The sequence below is a fragment of the Podarcis tiliguerta genome (assembly GCF_965153285.1).
Source record: "Podarcis tiliguerta genome assembly, chromosome: 3".
NCBI classification, from domain to species: Eukaryota; Metazoa; Chordata; class Lepidosauria; order Squamata; family Lacertidae; genus Podarcis; species Podarcis tiliguerta.
In genome coordinates this window covers 118,804,057-118,828,156 of record NC_139536.1, presented here as the reverse complement: position 1 = coordinate 118,828,156, position 24,100 = coordinate 118,804,057, and the positions used below count along the sequence as shown (strand labels likewise).

Sequence of the window (24,100 nt, the reverse complement as noted above, 5' to 3'; positions counted from 1 at the left end):
AAAGGCCCTCCCTCCAGCCAAGCCTCGAGGTTGCGGCGGAGTGTTGGGCTCCGGGCTCCGCGCGCGCGCAGCGGCAACCTCCTCCGCCGGTGACGTCACCCGGGCCTAGCGGAAAAGGCGCTGCGGGAGTCGGCGCCGCCGGGGCCGGGGCCGCTGCAGAAGGGTGAGTGAGTGGCGAGGACGGGACGGGGCCGCGCGCGCCTTGGCTCCCGGGCAGGAACGCTGCGGGGGGTGCGCGAGGGAGGAGGGCGGCGGCCCCCGGGGGCTGGGAGAGCCGGGCTGCCGTGGCCGAGAGGGCTGCTCTGCCGGGCGCCGCTGAGGAACAAAGGCGGGGAGCGGGGAGCCCGGCGCTCAGGGAGCCGCTGCCTGCGGGAAAGAGCCCTCGAGGCGACGAGCGCCTCGCCCTGGGGGCCCTTCTGGGCCAGTCAGAGGCGACCGGGTGCGGGGCCCCCAGGCTGGTGCTCCCTGCCTTACGTGGCCATGGGGTGCCTGCTTCTTAAAAAGCCGACGCTGGACCCATCGGTTTCCAATAAGCACCAAGGGGTGGGTGGGGTGGGGTGGGGTGGAGAGGGTTGTAGCAAAAGTAGTTCAAGTGTTCCTGGGTGACCTGGTTATCTGGCTCCCTTTCAGTCCGGATTCAGGCCTGGTTTTGAAACGGAATCATTCCTGGTCACTCTGATGGATTTAGGGGGGGGGGTAGAGAGAGAATAACCTTTTTCTCTTGATCTCTCAGTGACTTTTGATACCAGTGATCTTGCTGGATCAGCTGTGTGGGATTTGTATTGGAGGCAGGGTATTCCAGTGACGCCATTCCTACTGCACAGTTGAGTTCCCAAGATTGGCATTGAAGGGTTGCTCCTTGACCCCATAGTAAATGTGTTGAGGTGTTTTGCAGAGCACCACATTGTCCCCAAAGCTGTTAAAACATGTACAGTATATGCAGCTGTTAAGAGCAGTCACTGGAAATTGTGGAGCGTCTTGTGGGGGTTTGTAGAAAGATAGTTTAAAATGGCCAACTATCCCTCAAACATCTAGCCTTGAATGCTTTGTATCTGTGTGTGTGTGTGTGTGTGTGTGTGTGTATATGTGTGTGTGTGTGTGTGTGTGTGTATATATATATATATATATATATGGTGAAATTATATTTATTGAGTCCAACTTCAACAGCTTCTCTAACTTTCTTCAGTGGTCATAAAAAAATGGACTTGTACAATCATGGGTGGTACAAAAAAACTAAATAAAATTATCTTTAAAAGCATTAAGCGAACCAACCAGCACACATACCACAGCCCCAAGACTAAATGCATTCAATTGTTCCATTCAATTGTTTCCATTCAGTTGTTGTATTTCCACTTTATAGAATCTTCATGGTCTTTGCCTTACAAAAAAAAAGTTGAGTTGACATTATCTAGAATAATTTTTGTAGCTTACTGAACTGAAGCTTATTTTAACTTTCAGCTAATCTCAATACAGCAGTCTTTTTATCACCTGCAATCAAACTCAAAACTCCTATGTGAAAGTGTAACAAATACTTTACTTTGTATTGTTACGTTATCATTAATTTCCACAACTGTAAACTAATACCATATAGTCCTGCACAAGGATGAGAATTTGGAGACATATAATTCAAGTGTTCAGCTGTTGACAGTGCTGCAAACCATGGTTTTTCATGTTAATTTTTAACCTGGCTTTTTAGAATCTGTATTAACACAAGATGGAACAATGTTTTTCAAAAAAGCAGGAAAACATAGTTCAATTAATGTTTTTACCACATGATTTACATTCCCCATCCTTACAAATGTGCAGCGTTCTCCTTTCCATTTCTCAAAGTCGAAGACTTCTGTATTCATCCCATTTACAAAGAGCACCATCATTTTCTGCTTCCATTGCAAAGAAAAACAAGGTTCTGGACAGCTGCAACTGTAGAATTTTCATTCTGTCCGGTGACAAGGTGTCTGTCCAATACAACATGCACTGCATCTGCTTTGCTGGCGCTATAGATAGCTCCAGAATCTTTTACAAAGTCCTCAAAGATAATAGGCAAACTGGCAAAACTAGGCAGTCTTATTAGTTCATACACACAGGAACCTGTTAAGCTGTATTCCTGAAATACCCAGGATTTGTCCTCATTTGTGGCACAGCATAAGGCGGCAGCTCCATGTCCAACAGCACATATGGGTTTGTTTTCAGAGCTGAAATGCTGCAATATTCTAGCTAAGTAACCACTGTTTGCCAGATCCACCATGGCACCAGGACAGTCTGGAATCAACAAAGCATGGTATCTGGTATACCATCAGTTGATTCCAGCTTGGCAGGATTTGCGTAAGATTTCATTCGGAAGTCCTGGATCCAACGCATGTTTGCCTCATTAACACCAGTGAAATCAATTGACTTTCCCCCTGGAGTAGCAACCTGTAGATTAAAAGCAGAGCTTGCCAGGGTAAAAGAGTGAAGGAAGGAATCAGCTGCGCTGGCCGCTATGAGGCATGTCGGCTTGCTGAACCTCTCCGACATGGTGGCGGCGTCGGTGTCCACGGAGTCTCCCCGCGGGAAAGAGGAAGCAGGCGGCGGCTGCCTTCTCATGCGCTCCCGGGCCAGCGGATGGGGAAAACCTAGCAGCGCCTGGCATGTCTTCATTATATGAATTAATATCTGAGTGCTTTGATTTTTTTTTGTTGCAGTTTATTTTGAATCTTGTTTATAAATGAAAAATCAGAAACAAAACACAGTGAGTCTTCCTTCAACATTCCTGAAGGTCTTCATCTGTGGAATGTTCCTTTCTTGCCTACCTTTCCCCCTAAGTCAGATGTATATATTTAAGATCTATTAGTGTATTTATAACTATTTTGAACTGTATTCAGATGCTCAATGGTTGCAGTTATGATTTTTATTTGTAGTTCTGTTTTTTTTCTAAAAACTTTAGCATTGCTTTTTAAAACATTAAGTAAATGCCTTTAAATAAAATGTAAAATACATCATGTAGACTGTCTCCTTCATTGGCTAGAATCCATAGTAGCACCTATAAGTAGACTTCTGCTCAGGGAATAATTTCACCAGCAGAAGGGAGAGAGAGATGACGACTGCTGATTTCCTTCCCCCTGCAGTGTCTTGTACCCAGAATCAGCTCTGGAGAGTTGGGAGACATCAGCGAAATCTCTTCGCTTTTGCCAGTGGATCCCTACACTGGATTAAAGGCCTCTAGTTCCATTACATTTGGGGAGCAAAGTAAGACTTTTAAAGAAGTTCACTGATAACATTGAGGATATTCCAGTTATATGCATCTAGAGTTCAGGGATGGTGTCTGTGTTGTGCTAATCTTTAAAATCCTTTTCTAAGGTGACTTTGCTAAGCTAACTTGGATAATGGCAAAGATGGTAAGAAGACAGTGTGCATTTTGCCCAGATGATGAAGAATGTGCCATTATGTATGTTGCTGAAGGACAGAACCTTGCAGTTCATCAGGATTGTTTGGTGAGGATTAATTCATTTTTCTTTTTACACAAAACCCAAAAAGGGTTCTCTAATTATTGTTACTAATAAATTTCAGCAATAGTTTTTCTCTAATAAACACATCAACTACAATAACTTCCACAACCATTCCTCCCTATTAAACAATAATTATTTCCATCTTTTTCCACACAAGAGTCTGCCCCTATGATCATATATTAAAATAACAGTTCATACTGTTTTTTTATTATGTATTTGTAAATTCACACCCAGTTCCATATCCTCCCATCCCATTTCCTGTTGTATTTGCCATGGTTTTCCATCCTGATTTTTAAATAAATATCTTCTTAAAGCCAGAAAGTAGCTCACATACCAGATGTAAATTTCCATCGGCAGACAGAGAAACCTCTCTAAGACATAAATTATAACTGTCTCAGAGAGATTGGAGAACAGGAGGCTATTGCCGACCTTATGCCCATTAGGGCTCTCATGTGGTTTTGGGGCAAGATGTGGATTCCTCTGCACTTAAGTTGCTCACCCCCATTCAGGTTCCAAGGAGCTTCTCGGTCTCCCAACTTTTAGTAAAGAACTTTTTCAGAGCACCAGAGGTTAATTCCCTGTCAGAGTGAATTCAATAGCCAAAATGTATGTCTGGCTATCAATCACCATGCAGCCATCTCTGTTGGCAACCTGCCAACAGAAGACATTGAGTCCACCTTGTTCCCTCCCTGGAAGTCTCCCTTCCCAGCTGCATCTGCTGTTCTTAAAGCCATGGGTGGCCTGGGTGAGGCTGTTGCTCAGCTGGACTTGATTATTAATTAAATTTGCATACCACTCTTCATCCATAGATCATAGAATCAGAGTTGGAAGAGACCACAAGGGCCATCGAGTCCAACCTCCTGCCAAGCAGGAAACACCATCAGAGCACTCCTGACATGGTTGTCAAGCCTCTGCTTAAAGACCTCCAAAGAAGGAGACTCCACCACACTCCTTGGCAGCAAATTCCACTGTCGAACAGCTCTTACTGTCAGGAAGTTCTTCCTAATGTTTAGGTGGAATCTTCTTTCTTGTAGTTTGGATCCATTGCTCCATGTCCGCTTCTCTGGAGCAGCAGAAAACAACCTTTCTCCCTCCTCTATGTTACATCCTTTTATATATTTGAACATGGCTATCATATCACCCCTTAACCTCCTCTTCTCCAGGCTAAACATGCCCAGCTCCCTTAGCCGTTCCTCATAAGGCATCGTTTCCAGACCTTTGACCATTTTGGTTGCCCTCCTCTGTACACGTTCCAGTTTGTCAATGTCCTTCTTGAACTGTGGTGCCCAGAACTGGACACAGTACTCCAGGTGAGGTCTGACCAGAGCAGAATACAGTGGCACTATTACTTCCCTTGATCTAGATGCTATACTCCTATTGATGCAGCCCAGAATTGCATTGGCTTTTTTAGCTGCTGCGTCACACTGTTGGCTCATGTCAAGTTTGTGGTCAACCAAGACTCCTAGATCCTTTTCACATGTACTGCTCTCAAGCCAGGTGTCGCCCATCTTGTATTTGTGCCTCTTATTTTTTTTGCCCAAGTGCAATACTTTACATTTCTCCCTGTTAAAGTTCATCTTGTTTGTTTTGGCCCAGTTCTCTAATCTCGGGGTCTAGGATACATCTGGTATAGGATGTGGAAGGCTCGTCTCTTTTTATGGTGTTAGTAAGGCAGTTTCTATGCCACATTCAATCCTGAATCCCAGCTGAAATGGATCCAGGAAACCAGTTTCATACAAGAGTGCCTGCCTCTAGTCAGATCTGTTCTTGGACTACAACTCCTTGACCACTGCCACTGGTCATGTTGGCTGGAATTGATGGAAGTTGGTACTCCAAAACATTTTGAGGGCATAAGGCTGGGGAGGGCTGTTGCATACCAATGCATTCTCTTTCTATGGTTCTCTTTCTATAGAATACTACCTGTGGGACAAATGACAAAATAGCAGAGGAGCTTAGTTGTAATATAAAGATTGGTCTCATAGTTAAACTAGATGGCATAACTAAATTACCAGCTCTGTTGCTCCTTCAATAGTAATTTTAACTGCTTTAAAATTCTGTAGATATTTAGTGACAATTTCTGTCACAATTGCAGCTATTGTTGTTGTTGTTGTTGTTGTTGTTGTTGTTAATAATACCCTGCCCATCTGGCTGGGCTTCCCCTAGTCACTTTGGGCGGCTTCTAACACTTATAAAAGCCAAGTATAATGGGGGATGACCACCTCCCCTGTCTTTGCTCCTTTGCTTACTACCGGTTCCTGCATTGTCAGTGATTGGACTAGCTGACCTTTGGGTCCCTTCCAACTTTGGAATTCTATGATTCCACCATTGCTCTTGAACTGAGGAGGCTCTTGAAAAATGTCACTCTTGTTCTGTGGCATGCGTGCCTTTTTGTGTGTGCATGCAGAGTTCACCTTTTGTTCTATTTATCACCTAGTAACACAAAGAGGGCCCTTGGGGTCACCAGATGTTGCCAGTGGAGACTGTCAAGTGTTGGGAAATAAGGTGTGCAGATGGGGAACCAAATAATGCAATTGCAACTTGGTACTCCTTTCTTATATTTGGCTACTTCATTGTAGCGATGACTGTCTTCAAGCGTACTATCTTCAAGCGTTCTTTCCTACCTACATTGCATGGTAGAGGGAGGTGAGATGAAGAGAAAGCTTCCTTTGTGAGCTGGGTTGACTATCTTATCCTATTTCAGTGCATCCCTTATTCAGTTTAGATACAGGGTTCTTGAACAGCGCCCTGTGTTCTAGGAGACTGGAACAGCAAGGGGTGGTATGCTCAACCTGGAAAAGTGGTAGTTAAAATAAAATCCAAGTATAAACATTATTTTGAATGGTTCTTAATTGCAGATAAGTTGCAGATAACCATTCAAAAGAAACTAACATTGTGCAAATCTATGAGAGAACACTTAAATCAAATCTCTTCCCAACTGTTGCTGCTGTTCCTTATTGCTTCATTGTAGTATCTCCTGGTTTGATTTTTACTTCCTTTTAATTTATGTTTTTATTTTTAGCTATATTCCTCTGGATTTGTGGAATCTGAAGAACATAACCCTGAGAATCTCGATATAAGGTTTGATGTGGCTTCAGTAACGAGTGAAATAAAAAGAGGAAAGAGGCTGGTGAGACACCAACCTTTTACATTTTTATGTGTATAAAAGCAGACTATGCAGAATTAGTTCAGAATTATTTCTTTTGATGCTAAGGTCAGAGTTATTTAGTTAAGAGGCATATACTGGCAAGTATTCTGAGAAAAGAACACTTTTAACACAGGGGTCAGCAAACTTTTTCAGCAGAGGGCCAGTCCACTATCCCTCAGACCTTGTGGGCGGCCAGATTATATTTTTTGGGGGGAAATGAACAAACTCCTATGCCCCACAAATAACCCAGAGATGCATTTTAAATAAAAGGACACATTCTACTCATGTAAATACATGCTGATTCCCAGATTGTTCTCAGGCTGGATTTAGAAGGTGATTGGGCTAGATCCAGCCCCCGAGCCTTAGTTTGCCTACCCATACTTTAACATAATGCTCCTCAAAAAAACCAACCCTGCCATTGTAATAGCAATGAAAGACTTGCTTTGTTTGGCAATCACTCTTCCTCAACAGATTTCTCCAAAATGAAGGGAGAAGCAATAGTCTTGGCTAAATGTCTGGCTTTCCCCCTCAAAGCATCCCTTGTGCGCTCTTAAGAACTGTACATAAAATGCCATCAAAGGGATAAAAAATGTTAGCGCCAATTTGAAGTCTGAATTCTTACCATCATCAGATATACATCCTATTGTATATAAGGTAACTGTAGTCTTGATTGCAAATTACATTACCCAGTGCTTTTCTACTAGAAGTGTAATAGCTGCTGGCACCTGTCTGTCTCGAAGTGACCTTCCCGGAGCACATGCCTGGGCAGTGTATCTGAAGGTCCTGGGCTGCTCAGACAACAAGTCCCCTGTGCCTCTCAATCTCGTTGATGGGGTCCAAAGGAAAGCAGAGGCAAACAAGGCACCATCCAACTGTCTTAGGGACTACACCAGATTTGTGTAGGGTTTACTATTCCTTAGATTTTTCTTCTCCCGAAGGTATCCTACAAGAGCAGCAGAAGGCTCCTTCTACTTGATGGGCTCCCTTCCCAGGTTGATGAGCCCCATCTGCCCCTCACTTCCCTCAACAGCACATGCAGAAAACCGCCTTCTTAACCATTGGACCCACTCTTGGTCTTGTCCACTCAATCGGTTGGAGCCTCTCTTTGCATGCAAGGAAAGTCCTTAATCCACTAAAGGTCTGAGACCCATTGGCTCCATATACCTGATTTAGCCACCCAGTCAAAGCCATTTCCTGGGCTGGGGCTGCTGTCACATGCTGACGGCTTCTAAGAGGTGGGAGCTGAGGGCATGGTGAGGACCAGAGGTGGACAAACTGTCTCAGAAGGAGCGGGACGTGTCTCCCACCAGAGGTACTACCCCACTCATGGCACCCCACAAATGGAATATATGGGATGTTATCAATAGACAATTTAATAATTATTTCATTGAAATAATTGTATAGAGATACCATGAAGGCTGCGACCACATATTTTTAAATTAAAGAATATAAATGCAAAGAAGTGTGGGGTAGAGGCCCAGGCTAGCCAAACCATTAGCTTGACAGAAGCAAAGCATTTCTCGTAACCAAATAATTTAAAAAATGTTTCTCTAGTTAAAATTGCAACAGAGAGTTAGTAATGATTGGACAAAGTTAGACTGCAATTTTAACCCCTGTTCCTGGCTGTAAGTTGCATTGAATTCAGGTAGGACTTACTTATGAGTAGCCATGCCAAAGACTGTGGTTTAAAAATTTTGGTTCACTGAAAGCTAAGATTGCTAACATCAGAACCAACCTGATATGGTGCAGTTTGTTTAGACTCAAAAACCCATTTTTTGCAGATATGCAATTTCTGTCGCAAGAAAGGAGCCACTGTGGGCTGTGAGATAAAAAACTGTCGCAGAAGTTACCATTATTTCTGTGCTTTGTGTGATGATGCTGCAATAGAAACGGATGAAATTCAAGGCATTTACCGGTATTTAACAAATTCTTTTCTAAAATTTGTTGCATTTTGAGAATTTTCTTCCATTTATCTTTTACTTTGACACCATTATTGGGGTGGTTGGTACTGTCTTTGCCTGTTGATGGCACCCATCTGTCTGGGGAGACAATGCAGGGGTGTTCCTTTGCGGGTGAAGTCAAATTGCTGGAAGATCACAGCACCTGCTGTGGCACCTAATGGCCAGATAATAGACCAGGGGCCGTCAAGGTTTACCTCGCCTGGGCCGGTTCACTCCAGCGGAGATCCCTACGTGGGCCAGATCGCATTCACACCCGATTTCTGGCATCTGCGCAGACACGATTTCCAGCGTGGTGGATTTCCGGCACCGCGGAAGTGAGTCCCCGTGCGCTGGTTTAGCGCAGCATGTGGGGACTCACTGAGCAGGCGGCTCAGTTCAGAGACGGCTTGTGGGCTGGTTAAACGACCCCCGTGGGCCACTTGTGGCCCATGGGCCTTAGGTTGCCGACCCCTGTAATAGACTATTCAGTCAGTCCCTCTGATGGCTGAAGGCTTCCATAAGTGAAAGGTTTTTCAAAATTCCCCTTTTGTCCTGCACTCCCATCCACTGCTCCAAAGCACCCCCTAATCCTCTCGAGCAGGTTTGGGGAGACCCAGCAGAGTTGCAGAAATAAGGGGAAGGTAGGAAAATTGGCCCTCTTTCTTTTCACAGAAGCTTCCTCTGCAGTCCAAAAGCCTTTCATTAGTGAGCAGGAACCGGCAGGCCACTCCAGTATCCCTGCCAAGAAAACTCCATGGACAAAGACAACAGGCATATAAAAGTTACGATGCTGGAAGATGAGCCCCTCAGGTCGGAAGGCGTCCAACATGCTACTGAGGAAGAGCAGAGGACAAGGACAAGTAGATTCAGAGCTGATGAAGCGGATGGGCCAAAGTCGAAAGGTAGCTCAGTTGCGGATATGCCTGGAAGCGAAAGGAATGTCCAATGCTGTAAAGAAAAATATTGCATAGGAACCTGGAATGTAAGAACCATGAACCTGGGTAAGTTGGATGTGGTCAAAAATGAGATCGCAAGACTAAATATTGACATTCTGGGCATCAGTGAACTAAAATAAACGGGAAGGGGCAAATTCAGTTCGGATGACCATCATAGCTACTACTGTGGGCAAGAATCCCGTAAAAGAAATGGAGTGGCCCTCATAGTCAACAAAAGAGTGGCGAAAGCTGTACTGGGATGCAATCTCAAAAATGATATCATGATCTCAATACGAATCCAAGGCAGACCTTTTAACATCACAGTAATCCAAGTTTATGCACCAACCACTGGTGCTGAAGAAACTGAAATTGACCAATTCTATGAAGACTTACAACACCTTATAGAAGTGACACCAGAGAAGGATGTTCTTCTCATTATAGGGGATTGGAATGCTAAAGTAGGGAGTCAAGAGATAAAAGGAACAACTGGCAAGTTTGGCCTTGGAGTTCAAAACGAAGCAGGGCAAAGGCTAATAGAGTTCTGGCAAGAGAACAAGCTGGTCATCACAAACACTCTTTTCCAACAACACAACAGACAACTCTACACATGGACATCACCAGATGGGCAGCATCGAAATCAAATTGATTATATTCTCTGCAGCCAAAGATGGAAAAGCTCTATACAGTCAGCAAAAACAAGACCTGGAGCTGACTGTGGCTCAGATCATCAGCTTCTTATAGCAAAATTCAAGCTTAAACTGAAGAAAGTAGGAAAAACCACTGGGCCAGTAAGATACCATCTAAATCAAATTCCTTATGAAAACACAGTGGAAGTGAGGAACAGGTTTATGGATTTAGATTGGGTGGACAGAGTGCCTGAAGAACTATGGATGGAGGCTCGCAACATTATACAGGAGGCAGCAACAAAAACCATCCCAATGAAAAGGAAATGCAAGAAAGCAAAGTAGCTGTCCAGCGAGGTCTTACAAATAGCGGGGGAGAGAAGGCAAGCAAAATGCGAGGGAGATAGAGAAAGATACAGGAAATTGAATGCAGATTTCCAAAAAATAGCAAGGAGAGACAAGAAGACCTTCTTAAACGAGTAATGCAAAGAAATAGAGGAAAACAACAGAATGGGAAGAACCAGAGATCTGTTCAAGAAAATTGGAGATATGAAAGCAACATTTTGTACAAAGATTACCATAATAAAGGACAAAAGTGGTAAGGACCTAACAGAAGCAGGAGACATGAAGAAGAGGTGGCAAGAATACACAGAGGAATTATACCAGAAAGATATGGATGTCTCGTACACCCCAGGTAGTGTGGTTGCTGACCTTGAGCCAGACATCCTGGAGAGTGAAGTCAAATGGGCCTTAGAAAGCACTGCAAATAACAAGGCCAGTGGAAGTGATGGTATTCCAGCTGAACTATTTAAAATTGTAAAAGATGATGCTGTTAAGGTGCTACACTCAACATGCCAGCAAGTTTGGAAAACGCAGCAGTGGCCAGAGGATTGGAGAAGATCAGTCTACATCCCAATCCCAAAGAAGGGCAGTGCCAAAGAATGCTCCAACTACTGCACAATTGCACTCATTTCACACGCAAGCAAGGTTATGCTTAAAATTCTACAAGGCAGGCTTAAGCAGTATGTGGACCGAGAACTCCCAGAAGTGCAAGCTGGATTTTGAAGGGGCAGAGGAACCAGAGACCAAATTGCAAACATGCGCTGGTTTATGGAGAAAGCTAGAGAGTTCCAGAAAGGCATCTACTTCTGCTTCATTGACTATGCAAAAGTCTTTGACTGTGTCGACCACAGCAAACTATGGCAATTTCTCAAACAAATGGGAGTGCCTGATCACCTTATCTGTCTCCTGAGAAATCTCTATGTGGGACAAGAAGCTATAGTTAGAACTGGATATGGAACAACTGATTGGTTCAAAATTGGGAAAGGAGTACGGCAAGGCTGTATATTGTTTCCCTGCTTATTTAACTTATATGCAGAATTTATCATGCGAAAGGCTGGGCTGGATGAATCCCAGAATTAAGATTGCCGGAAGAAAGATCAACAACCTCAGATATGCGGATGACACAACCTTGATGGCAGAAAGTGAGGAGGAATTAAAGAACCTTTTATTGAGGGTGAAAGAGGAGAGCGCAAAATATGGTCTGAAGCTCAACATCAAAAAAACGAAGATCGTGGCCACTGGTCCCATCACCTCCTGGCAAATAGAAGGGGAAGAAATGGAGGCAGTGAGAGATTTTACTTTCTTGGGCTCCATGATTACTGCAAATGGTGACAACAGTCACGAAATTAAAAGACACCTGCTTCTTGGGAGAAAAGCAATGACAAAGCTAGACAGCATCTTAAAAAGCAGAGACATCACCTTGCCAACAAAGGTCTGTATAGTTAAAGCTATGGTTTTCCCAGTAGTGATGTATGGAAGTGAGAGCTGGACCATAAAGAAGGCTGATCGCCGAAGAATTGATGCTTTTGAATTCTGGTGCTGGAGGAGACTCTTGAGAGTCCCATGGACTGCAAGAAGATCAAACCTATCCATTCTTAAGGAAATCAGCCCTGAGTGCTCACTGGAAGGACAGATCCTGAAGCTGAGACTCCAAGACTTTGGCCACCTCATGAGAAGAGAAGACTCCCTGGAAAAGACCATGATGTTAGGAAAGATTGAGGGCACAAGGAGAAGGGGACGACAGAGGACAAGATTATTGGACAGTGTTCTCGAAGCTACCAGCATGAGTTTGACCAAACTGCGGGAGGTAGTAGAAGACAGGAGTGCCTGGCGTGCTCTGGTCCATGGGGTCACGAAGAGTCGGACACGACTAAACAACAACAACAACAACATGAACTCGGAGATATTGAAGAGTCAACAAAAGTGATTCATTTAGGTTGCCATCCTAAGGCTGCTTACGGCTCAGTAGGCATTAAAAGTCTTGTGTTGGATTTCATTGGAAATATGCTGAATAAATTCTAAGCAGGGAGTGCCAGGGAAAAACCCAAGCTATTCATTTTAAATAATTTTGATTAGCTGGCTTGATAGACAGAGATGTGAGCCTTTGTAATTTGAAGTGCAGGAACTTTTGTCATGAGAACGTGGAGGCTCTTGTGAATAGTCATAAGAATTCAGATATTGGGATGTCCTCTGTTGTTTTGGAGTCACTGGGACACTGGCATGATGGAGGGGCCAGAGGCAATTGAGCTACCAGGGAACAGCTGTTTTCAGGTGGTAACCAAGTTATCTCTTTTCACCTTCTAAATTGTGAAGAGCTTCTTGTCTGGCAGAATTGAAATTTATAGCGAGAGAGAGCTAATTTGAATGGAATTTTACAGACCTGACTAGTTTTCCTTTCTACAATAGTTTGTTTGTTTTGTTTTATTTAAAGCATCCCAGAATGGCTTACAAGCGTACAAGCTAAAAGACACAACACAGAAAGGAGAAGGGATTGAGAGAGAGGAGGAAAAAAGTGAACCTAGCTACTAGTGCTTGATTACAGAGTTCTTCCTGTGTCCAGACGGAATGGCAATGGCTCAAAGAGGAGGAGCCAGAGGTTGCTTGGGCCTCAGCTGAGCAGATGGAGTGGCCCTGCTCCCCATCTCCTCCCTCTGCTGCAGCCTGATGCAGTGACTGTTGCTAAATGCAGTTGGCAGGGGGACACTTAATGGAGCTGGATTCTCAGCAGAACTGACAGCCTGACCAGCCAACTTAATTTTCATAATTTATTTTTTCATTGCCTAGCAAAAAGTAGTTTAAAAACTTGCTCAGTTCTTAGAATTAATTATGATATTACCTGCCAGCAAATTGAAGTTTCCCCTGAAATTGCCTTGGAGACAGGTTAATTAGACACCTGCATTTGTTTCCCACCTCAGAGTCATCTAAAACTTAGTGTGACATCAGCTTAGACAACTGGGAGAGAACACCAAGATCCCCTGAGCCAGAAGAACCTAGTCTCTCCTTCACACCCCCACCACCAATTTATTAAATTTATTTGCGCTAAGAAAGTCCCTGGAGTCCATTCTGCTTGCCTGCTGTGCTGCCCAAACTGCTGTAAACAACACAGCCAGCAAGCATCACTATATATGGGGAGGGGAATTAAAGTTCCATAGAAAAGCATTCAGTGGAGCCCCTCCTTTTGCTTCCTTTTTTTCTTGAAAGTTAACATAGCCAGCCAGGGCACCTTAGTTAACCTAGAATGGGGCAGGGCTGATCAGGGCCCCCTACCAGTCGAGTTATGCCATTTGGAGTGAACAGAAAGTGGAAAAGAAATGATGCATTCACTCCCTTTTGGTCATGTTTTAACCACAGTTAGTCACCCCCATCCAAGCTGCTCTTCCTCTGTCCTGCTTCTTCCCCCTTCCTTCCTCCTCCCCTCCTCTTTTCAACTGTTGTTTCTCCCATTCCAGTCCTCCTCTCTGCTTTTGTTTTTTATCTTTAACATCTTGAAGGTCTTCCTACCTGCTTCCAAGAATCCTTTGTTCATAACAGCCAATCAGGAAGTTTGAGGGGCTTTTGCCTATCTGCTTGGCTTAACACAGGCACACACAAAGTGAGATGGGCTTGGGAAGGGGGGCTCTTCTGCTGTCTCAGCACAGGCTTGTGAACTTTCGTTGAGCGAGTAAAAGGACTTCAGTGTATGGGACCAAGAGTTGCAAATGCTTCACATTCTCCCTCTTTTCTTTAAAAAACAAGGATAATTGAAATGCACAGCCATCAGAGCGTCATGACCTTAAAATAAAATAGTAACGTATACCTTTAGTCATAGTTTTACCTGAAATGTAATACTGAGGAAGTAATGTTTTAACAAAAACAAACCAGGCTGCTGTTGCAAAGAAATTACCCAGTTGAGTCTGATAAATGCAGCAAGCTCAGGAGATAGACTGAGCACACGGAGGTAGGAAGAGGGTCCATGAGATGTTAAAATAGTTTTTAAACTTAAAAGTAGCAGTGTGGGGCTCTGGTTTTAATCATCAGAGCAATAGTGATTGGTGGGAAGATGTTGAAATTTTCCCTTATGATATTTCCCCCTTTTCCCTTCCTGCCTTTGGGAATTGTTGCTCTGTGTAGCCTGCCTTCACCCTTCTGTGTGCAACAGTGCAAGGGAAGGAGAAGGCAAGGGCACAAGTGAAAATCCTTGCCTTAAAAGGACCTTGACTTAGTGTTGCTTTGGATACAACTCAGAAGCTTTTGGACCCTGTCTCCTCGCCAAGGAGAGGGGCCTACTTCTGAAAGTTCCTGGAATGGAGAACTTACATACTTCAATAGTAAGGAATTTTATTTTCTCTGAAAAAAATGAATAGATGGCCGAATAATTTGTCACTGTTTCATTGGTAAACACTGATCACTCCACTCTACATAGCTTGCCTGACATTCATGATTCTTTCTTGCAAAAATAGCACATCAAACCCTTTCTTGAATAGGCACTTGGTGTTGTCTTAGTGCTCCTTTCAGATAAGTATCAGTGATACCATTCTTCCAGAACTGAACTCTTCACTGTGTCTTACTACATTTATGTACATTTTAATAGAAATGAATGCATTTGTTTATATATTAATTCAATTTCTTTTCTCTCGTTATTTCTCCAATGTATTAGAGTGTTCTGTCCAAACCATGACCCAGTCAAGAAGACAAGCTTTTATGGTTAGTTTTTTTCCTCATCAGACTCTTCTCCATGCTTCAAATAGTCATTTTTAGCAGATGCAGTAATGGAATATTTGTTTATACATTCCCCACTATTGAAACCCTTGACAAAAAGTGTGTCAAGAGTGCTTTTATAAAACACTGAAAACCAATGTATTTTTTCTCCTACCCATATGAACAAGAGAACTACAAAATACTCACTATACAATTTACCATAGTAGGGGTTTTTTTGTCAGAGGTTGGTCTGGTTCAGCAGTGATTTCTCCAGTTCAAGTTCCATGTGGAAGAGTTTTTCCATTGGTTGCTGCTTATCACTGGACCCAATAAATGTTGTTTTCCTGATTTTGTCTCTCTGCAGCTCTTCAGAAAACCAAAGCCACCCTCCCTTCTGCCCTCCACAGCAACTAGCGCCTTGTAGATAATTCCCTGCTCACGTAGGTTGGCATCACGCATCAGCTGACATTATTCCTGATTGTTCAGAAAATAGCCAGATTCCAATTCATTGAAAATTACTAATTTTCTCATAAGACCCACACAAATTGCCCACAAGGCAGCCTGATACTGTCTCTCTGCTCATTGCACCTGCAACATACATGCAGCTGCTCAGAGACTCTGAACTTCACATTTTGTGCAGGACGGAGGGACAGTTGAGTTGCTGCTTATCTAGCTTTCTTAAAATTGTTGTTTACAGTTTAAAGTAAATGTTGGTTCTTTCAAATGGTGGTATTTTCATATCCACCAAATTGTATTACACACCAAAATACTTTTGTTCGTTCTTGTTTCTGTTCCTGCCAATTCCAAGACACTTTTCAGAGAGTACTTCCACCACCAACTCATTCTGACTTGACCCATGTTTTCCTTTTTCTTGTTTCTTGATAAAATTGTGCTGGGAGGAGCTTTTAGTATTTGCCTCATGACTGAAATGAGAGAGAGACTCAGGTTGTGGACAGAGTGTGTTCTGTGGCTAAAAAGTGAAATGATAGCATGAAACTTAACTATACTGCCCCACAATTCTGTGATTGTTTTTCAAGACTGGTGTGTGACAGTATAGGGTACAGTGGTGCCCTGCAAGACGAATGCCTCGCAAGACGGAAAACCCGCTAGACGAAAGGGTTTTCCGTTTTGGAGGTGCTTCGCAAAACAAATTAGCTATGGGCTTGCTTCGCAAGACGAAAATGTCTTGCGATTCCTGGGTTTTTTTTCCCTCCCCCCTTTTTCCCAAGCCCCTAAGCCACTTAACAGCTGTTCGCTAAGCTGCTTAACAGCTGATCGCTAAGCCGCTTAACAGCTGATCTAAGCCGCTAATAGCCTTTTAGCAGCTAATCCGCTAATCCCTTAAACCTTTAATAGCCGCTAATAGCCTTTTAGCAGCTAATCCGCTAATCCCTTAAACCTTTAATAGCCGCTAAACCGCTAATAGTGCTAATAGCGCTAATCTGCTAAAGGGCTTGCTTCGCAAGACGAAAAAAACCGCAAGACGAAGAGACTCGCGGAACGGATTCTTTTCGTCTTGCGAGGCACCACTGTAGTTCTTTGACTTGGCCCAAGGTGCCAAGAGGGGAAAAGAATTTATTGCACTCTTGTGCCAGTATTACTTGGACTTTTAAGATACAAGAAGTAGTATTTGTTAACAAATACAAACACACAAAATCTCCATTTTGCCATTATGCCAATTCACTGGATGATTCTTAAGTCCTTATCATTGTAACTCTTAAGACGAATTTAAAAAGAAGTAATTCTAATGTGTTCTGTCTGTTTTTATAGTGTATCTTGCTATAACTTACTGAAGTACTATAATAAATTATCTGGTAAAATATAAGCAGCAGCTATCTTATTTCTAGATGAGGACAGCAAGAAGGGACGGCCCCCAATCCTAATAAACTCTTCCTGCAGTGGAAAAAAAATGGTAATTAATATATATTTTTAAGCCTTTTTAATGTCTACATCATGCAGTAAGTTTCCTCCAGTGAGCCATGCTTCCTTGCTACATTGGTCTCACATGTGATTTAAGTCTGAGTTCTAATTCAGTTTGTTCTTTTTTGACCCGTTTTAGTTTCTGACTGCTGCTAGGTGCTAAATCTTGGGAAATAAAATGTGCATAGTTGAACTGTGTGCCACTTTGAGCTGCTTGGAGGAAAAGTGCTATGAATTAATACATGGATTACTTGGGAGATAATTTAGCTTAAGGAACAGCATATGCTTAGTGCAAAGCATAGATAGGATTCAGCTCTAATCTTGTTAACATGTGAAGGTGGGGATTGCTACACTGGAATAACATGAACATTGTCGTTAGTGTTCTGAACAATACTGATAAATATGCAAACTTGTTTTTAAAAACACTTTTGACAGAATGATAATGAAACAGTTGCAGAAGAGAGCCTACAACAGGTCCTTAAGAGAAAAAATGACCAGCAGAAAGGTAGGACTTCACTGTGTTTGGCACTTGTTAGGATTTCTAGTAGCCTGTTCTGCAGCTTTTTGCCATGAATGTGACTCAAATTACAAAGATGGCCACTCATGATTATTCTAGAGACTATTTTCTATACAGTGGTACCTTGGGTTAAGTACTTAATTCGTTCTGGAGGTCCGTTCTTAACCTGAAACAGTTCTTAACCTGAAGCACCACTTTAGCTAATGGGGCCTTCCGCTGCCGCGGTGCAATTTCTGTTCTCATCCTGAAGCAAAGTTCTTAACCTGAGGTACTATTTCTGGGTTAGCGGAGTCTGTAACCTGAAGCGTATGTAACCCGAGGTACCATTGTATATATAAATGTGACTTGATACAGTTTAGCAAACTGCTTAGACATTTGGGCCAAAAAATCTTTGCAAATATTCCCACCAAACTCATTGATTTCAACATTTCTTCTCTTCTCTCAGAATTGTTCCTAATTGGCTTCTGGATGGCTCAGATACTTAGGTATAAGTGTCTAGTCTTCAGCTTTTGAGTAATCTTCACCTGACACTGGTTTTAAATTTACCTTCAATTCTGTTTCATAGGAGTTTCCAGGCCTTGCACATTATATGATGATATTCTTTTTTTCAGGCATCATCACACTCTGTACTTTTTAACTTTCACTTTTTTCTATAATACAAAACTAGCATATTTATTTATTTATTTGTTTGTTTGTTTGTACCCCGCCCATCTGGCTGGGTTTCCCCAGCCACTCTGGGCAGCTTCCACAAAGACCAAAATACACTAAGATGTCACACATTAAAAACTTCCCTGAACAGGTCTGCCTTAAGATGTCTTCTGAATGTCAGGTAGTTGTTTATCTCTTTGACATCTGATGGGAGGGTGTTCCACAGGGCGGGCGCCACTACCAAGAAGGCCCTCTGGCTGGTTCCTTGTAGCTTTGCTTCTCGCAATGAGGGAACCGCCAGAAGGCCCTCAGCGCTGGACCTCAGTGTCCGGGCAGAACGATGGGGGTGGAGACGCTCCTTCAGGTATACTGGGCCGAGGCCATTTGGGGCTTTAAAGATCAACACCAACACTTTGAATTGTGCTCGGAAACGGACCGGAAATGTAGGTCTTTCAAGACTGGTGTTATGTGGTCTTGGCGACCGCCCCCAGTCACCAGTCTAGCTGCCGCATTCTGGATTAGTTGTAGTTTCCGGGTCACCTTCAAAGGTAGCCCCACGTAGAGCGCATTGCAGTAGTCCAAGTGGGAGATAACTAGAGCATGCACCACTCTGGCGAGACAGTCCGCGGGCAGGTAGGGTCTCAGCCTGCGTACCAGGTGGAGCTGGTAGACAGCCTCCCTGGACACAGAATTGACCTGCGCCTCCATGGACAGCTGTGAGTCCAAAATGACTCCCAGGCTGCACACCTGGTCCTTCAGGGGTACAGTTACCCCATTCAGGACCAGGGAGTCCTCCACACCCATCCGCTCCCTGTCCCCCCAAAACAGTACTTCTGTCTTGTCAGGATTCAACCTCAATCCATTAGCCACCATCCATCCTCCATAATTACATTGTGACCACTAACAGGCCAATAACCTGGACCCATGGGTTTCTGTGGCAGAGGGGAAAGCCATATATAAACACACATTATCTAAGCTTTTGGCTTATTCTTGAGCCTTTGCTGCTGCTGCTGCTTTTCCCTGGTGGAGAAGTGATTGTTGCTTCAAAAAATATTTAAAGCATCCAGGATTTTAGTGTAACTATGACTTGAGAGTATCTTGCAAGCTAAAAAACAAAATGTCTTGAAAGTAAATTACTGCTCTTGCTAGAAAGAGATTCACAATGCCAGTAGATATGGAACTGTTTGAAAAAGGATGTATTTCTCTCTTAACAGTAAGGATAGACTTTTTAAGGAAGTGTAAGCAGGCTGGGCTTCTTGATGAAATCTTTGAGGAAATGTTAGACACTCTTCACCTTGCGCAAGAAAAGCTGATGGATGACAACACTTCTGAAGCAGGTACTGGAAAGTGTTTTTAAGTCACAGCCATTTGGGTCAGTTGCTAATTTGAGCCTTTTGGTCCAAGTCATGACCTGTGAATGCTTCCATAGGGCTTACCTCTCAGGAACAATACTGCTTGGCCCTGTTTATTTCTCATGTTCTTTTTCCCCAGCCTACTGTTGCAGGATGAGTTTTTGACTCTCCCCTACAGAGCACAAATGCACAGTTGGGCTTTGGGGCACCCTGTGACCTTCCCTTGCAACAGGTTTTAGTGGAAGCAGAAAGAGAAGACTGGTTAGGTGCAACAGCCCTGATACCCCTGGGTTCAGGGGGAGGTCATTACCATTTTATACACTGGCATGACTTTATTTATTGTATACATTCATAGCCAGCCTTCACCAAGCATGTCCAGGGTGGGTTACATACAGCTCAACCTATTTTTACTGAGTATACAGGTGAAACTAATATATGAGATAGACTCATGACACACAAAGCGAGATATGCCAAGCCTTTATTTGTTATAATTGTGATGATTATGGCGTACAGCTGATGAAAACTCCAAATTAACAATCTCAGAAAATTAGAATATTGTGAAAAGGTGCAGTAGCTATTCAATCCATAACACCTGCAATGGGTTCCTGAGCCTATAAATGGTCTCTCAGTCTGGTTCAGTAGGAGGCGCAATCATGGGGAAGGCTGCTGACCTGACAGTTGTGCAGAAAGCCATCGAGACCCTCCATAAGGAGGGAAAGCCTCAAAAGGTAATTGCAGAAGAAGTTGGATGTTTCCAAAGTGCTGTATCGAAACACATTAATGGAAAGTTATGCGGAAGGGGAAAGTGTGGAAGAAAAAGGTGCACAAGCAGCAGGGATGACTGCAGCCTGGAGAGGATTGTCAGGAAAAGACCATTCAAACGTGCTGGGGACTTTCACAAGGAGTGGACTAAGGCTGGAGTTAGTGCATCAAGAGCCCCCCCCCCCCCCACACACAGACGGATCCTGGAGATGGGCTTCAAATATTGTATTCCTCTTGTCAAGCCGCTCCTGAACAAGAAACGTCAGAAGCGTCTTACCTGGGCTAAAGAAAAAAAGAACTGGTCTGTTGCACAGTGGTCCCAAGTCCTCTTTTCTGATGAGAGCAACTTTTGCATCTCATTTGGAAACCAAGGACCAGGAGTCTGGAGGAAGAATGGAGAGGCACACAATGCCAGATGCTTGAAGTCCAGTGTAAAGTTTCCACAGTGTTAGTCCACTGTGCTTCATCAAGTCCAGGGTCAACGCAGCTGTCTACCAGGAGATTTTGGAGCACTTCATGCTTGCTTCCATAGATGAGCTTTATGGGGATGCTAACTTCATTTTCCAGCAGGACTTGGCACCTGCCCACACTGCCAAAAGTATCAAAACCTGGTTCAGTGCCCATGGGGTTACTGTGCTTGATTGGCCAGCAAACTCGCCTGACCTGTATCCCATAGAGAATCTATGGGGCATTGCTAAGAGAAAGATGAGAGACATGAGACCGAGAAAGCAGAAGAGCTGAAGGCTGCTATTGAAGCTATTGAGAAAGTCTTCCATAACACCTCAGCGGTGCCACAGGCTGATAGCATCCATGCCACACCGCAGTAATTGATGCAAAAGGGGCCCAAACCAAGTACTGAGTACATATGCATGCTTCTACTTCTCAGAGGTCCAATATTGCTCTATTTGCAATCCTTGTTTTGCTGATTTCATTTAATCTAATTTTCTGAGATTTGGGGTTTTCATCGGCTGTATGCCATAATTATAACAATTATAACAAATAAAGGCTTGACATATCTCACTTTGCGTGTCATGAGTCTATCTCATATATTAGTTTCACCTTTTAAGTTGAATTACTGAAATAAATGATCTTTTCTACGATATTCTAATTTTTCGAGTTTCACCTGTATCCTTGTGTGTACTGTATATTAAAATCTGTGTTCATGCAGAGGTATCAGCATGGTTTTGTCTCTACCCTCAGAATATGAAGAAACAGTAATGTCACTTTTTGACTGTGGCCTTTTTGAAAATATACTTGCAACAGCTCACTCTGGTATGTATGCATGAAGCAAAATTTGGAACTTCTCTCAATGACTACTTTTTGAGCCTGGGCAATCTGGTTTGGCATTAAAACCCAAGCACAAATGTCTCAGCACCAAAGTAGAATAGATCAGTTACTTGGTGCTGAAATAATTCAGACTGTTTGGCCTGATTATTCTTTTGATCTTACGAAGAAAACCACTTGCCTATTCTGCTTATTAGGCTGAATTTCTGGGACTAAGTCTTACTGAACTCAATAAGTAGACTATATTCCATTGTTCATTTTTAAGGAGTGGGAAGGAGAAGGAAATGAGTTATCAGTACTATACCCTATATTTCCTGCTGTAAGAAGGGGCTGCCTGGCATAAGTGCTGCATTGCTCTACCAATCCAGGCATGAATAATAGTTATATACATTTCCCTGTAAAAAATGTTTTGGAGGGGGTTAATATTTTGACCCTTTTTGTAGAATTATGCTTGTGTATTCAGGTAACTGAAATTGCCTTTATGAAATCAGTTGATTGAAAGGACAGTCACAATGGAGAAGATATTAGAGAAACAAAGGAGTCATTTGAAAACAACAAACTTTTGCATTTTACATTAATACTAAGCATCCATTGTAAATTCTACAGGAACTGAAGAAAAAATTCAGCAGCTACTGCACACACGGGAAAGACTGGATACTCAGATTGAGCTTCTGAAAGATTTGAAGGAAGTAGTACTACCTGCCCCAGAAGACACAGCTAGTGTATCTAATAGTATCTCTGAACAACCTGCATATTTCTGTAATACTTGATCATGATTTCTCCTATCTGGTTCTTGCATAAAATCAACTTTCCAGTTATAAGTCTGCTTGTATATATCACATTTGTTATAACTGTTTTTTTCCTCTAATCATGACCGTGAGACACTTTTGTTCCAGCAAAGGCATTTTTTTCTTTTGGTTTTGATGGTCAAATTCTCTTTTTGTCTATTGCCAATTCATTTATGTGATTATTTGGAAAGGCAAGGGAAAGCCTGTGTCCTCTTGATAGCCATCTCCAAGATCACGGCTGTCTTTCTGATCTATTCCAGTACAGGGAGAATCGGATGTGTTTACCACGTGTTCTTCATAGCTTCTTTGCAACTGAGTCTCTAGAACCAGGGCAGCTCCAGCCAGCAGGGCCAGGAGACATCAGTGAAGGGATGGAGAACCCAAGGTCAGCCGTCCTAAAGGATTGCACTGTGGTGCTATAATAGTTGTCACTACACATACTTTTTAAATCAATGGAAACGTCTTCTATCTTCTCCTTCAAGACACTTGACTACAATTGGTACTGAAATTAAACACCATAGTTTCACTTTCCAAAGAGAAAGTCAAACCATAAACCTTTGTACTTATAGTTTTACAGAATAGATCCTGTCTGTGAAATGACCCTGGCCTTGCAGTAGGAGCCCAAACATTAGATGTTTCAGACACCTCAGGAGGGCTTAATGTTAAAATGTTTCAGAGAATCAGTTTCTTAGAATCATAGGTAGTTGTGTGTGTGTAAAGAATATTTGCAATTGTTTGATTACAGAATTGTAAATAATCATTTAATAAAAGTGGGTTTTTTTAACAAAGTACAGCGATTTAAATTTGTATTTCCTACCTTCAACTACTGTCAAGGTAGTTACAGGACGCTTCCCATTTCAGCAATTTGGTCTGCTGACTTTCAAAAAGGGATTAGGGGGGGGGATAGGACAAGGCAAAATCCAGTGCTTTCAAAACATCTGTCTGGCAGATGTATACATTCAAGCAGCCAAAATACACAGGACTGAGGTGGTGAATGTGGAAACTTTTAACAAACTGAAGATGCAAGTAGTTGGTTGAAGTTTCTGATGCAAATTGTGAGGGGGATTAACCAGATTTTCCATTGCAGTTTTTGTCCCATTAGTGAATATATGTTGGCACTAAGAATCAACTGCAGCTTGGAGATGGGCATCACTGAGGAGAAATACCAGATACGTTTTTATAGGTCAGCTTCAAACAGTAGGGTTGTGGGTTTTTATAATTTAGTCTTTAGAAGTTATACTTCAGAATTTGCACTGCTAATACAGACATTAAAGCTGCTGTACATTTTGTGTGTGAGAGAGCTCTGTTAGACAGTACCTGAATCCTAGCAGATGCACCAAAAGCTGTATCTTCATTGTGCCAGCTGCACATTCACTGTGGATTCTGGAATAATCAATGAGAACTTTGCCTGTATTGGCACAATTCCTTTGCAGAAGTTAGTGGGGGGTTTTCTGGTCCCTTTCTGTTTCTACAAGAATATGCTTTGAAAAGTGCCCTTAAGTCCTGTCCCCCCCCCCAAGAAAGTCAACAACATTTTCATACAACACAACAGTCCTAACACATTTTCTACCTGTAGTATTGTCATCAATCAAGTTTTTTTGAGCATCACCACTATTCTACATCAAGAAAGTCCAGCTTTGAGGTAGGAAGAATATCTAGTTATTAGCCTTGGGTATATAATC

At 42.8% G+C, this 24,100-nt stretch overlaps 1 protein-coding gene, 2 long non-coding RNA genes and 1 pseudogene across 6 annotated transcripts; 1 reads left to right on the top strand and 3 right to left on the bottom strand.

Annotated features, from left to right (window-relative positions):
* The first annotated feature begins 47 nt into the window (after window positions 1-47).
* Window positions 48-23,206, top strand: PHF11 (PHD finger protein 11). 3 transcript variants are annotated; one of them, XM_083435640.1, is made up of 11 exons: window positions 103-163; window positions 3,105-3,225; window positions 3,337-3,470; window positions 6,505-6,612; window positions 8,412-8,545; window positions 15,107-15,153; window positions 16,995-17,059; window positions 17,503-17,572; window positions 19,447-19,569; window positions 21,547-21,618; window positions 22,237-23,206. In XM_083435640.1, the coding sequence occupies exons 3-11, from the start codon at window positions 3,363-3,365 to the stop codon at window positions 22,398-22,400; spliced, it is 891 nt and encodes a 296-aa protein (XP_083291766.1). In that variant the 5' UTR covers window positions 103-163; window positions 3,105-3,225; window positions 3,337-3,362; the 3' UTR covers window positions 22,401-23,206. The 3 variants fall into 3 exon arrangements, with proteins under 3 accessions (XP_083291764.1, XP_083291766.1, XP_083291765.1); XM_083435638.1 differs by lacking the exon at window positions 3,105-3,225 and having other exon boundaries at window positions 48-163; XM_083435639.1 differs by lacking the exon at window positions 103-163 and having other exon boundaries at window positions 3,095-3,225.
* LOC310675313 (glutamine amidotransferase-like class 1 domain-containing protein 1) lies at window positions 1,380-2,808 on the bottom strand (annotated as a pseudogene). Its single transcript has one exon. The product of its transcript is annotated as a glutamine amidotransferase-like class 1 domain-containing protein 1 (transcript).
* On the bottom strand, window positions 5,140-15,100 carry LOC310675332. The gene is made up of 3 exons (XR_014510058.1): window positions 13,972-15,100; window positions 6,111-6,274; window positions 5,140-5,405 (listed from the first exon to the last, which is right to left on the bottom strand). It is a non-coding gene; the product is annotated as an uncharacterized lncRNA (long non-coding RNA).
* On the bottom strand, window positions 15,511-16,997 carry LOC310675331. Its single transcript, XR_014510057.1, has 2 exons — window positions 16,692-16,997; window positions 15,511-16,218 (listed from the first exon to the last, which is right to left on the bottom strand). It is a non-coding gene; the product is annotated as an uncharacterized lncRNA (long non-coding RNA).
* Window positions 23,207-24,100: the final 894 nt, after the last annotated feature.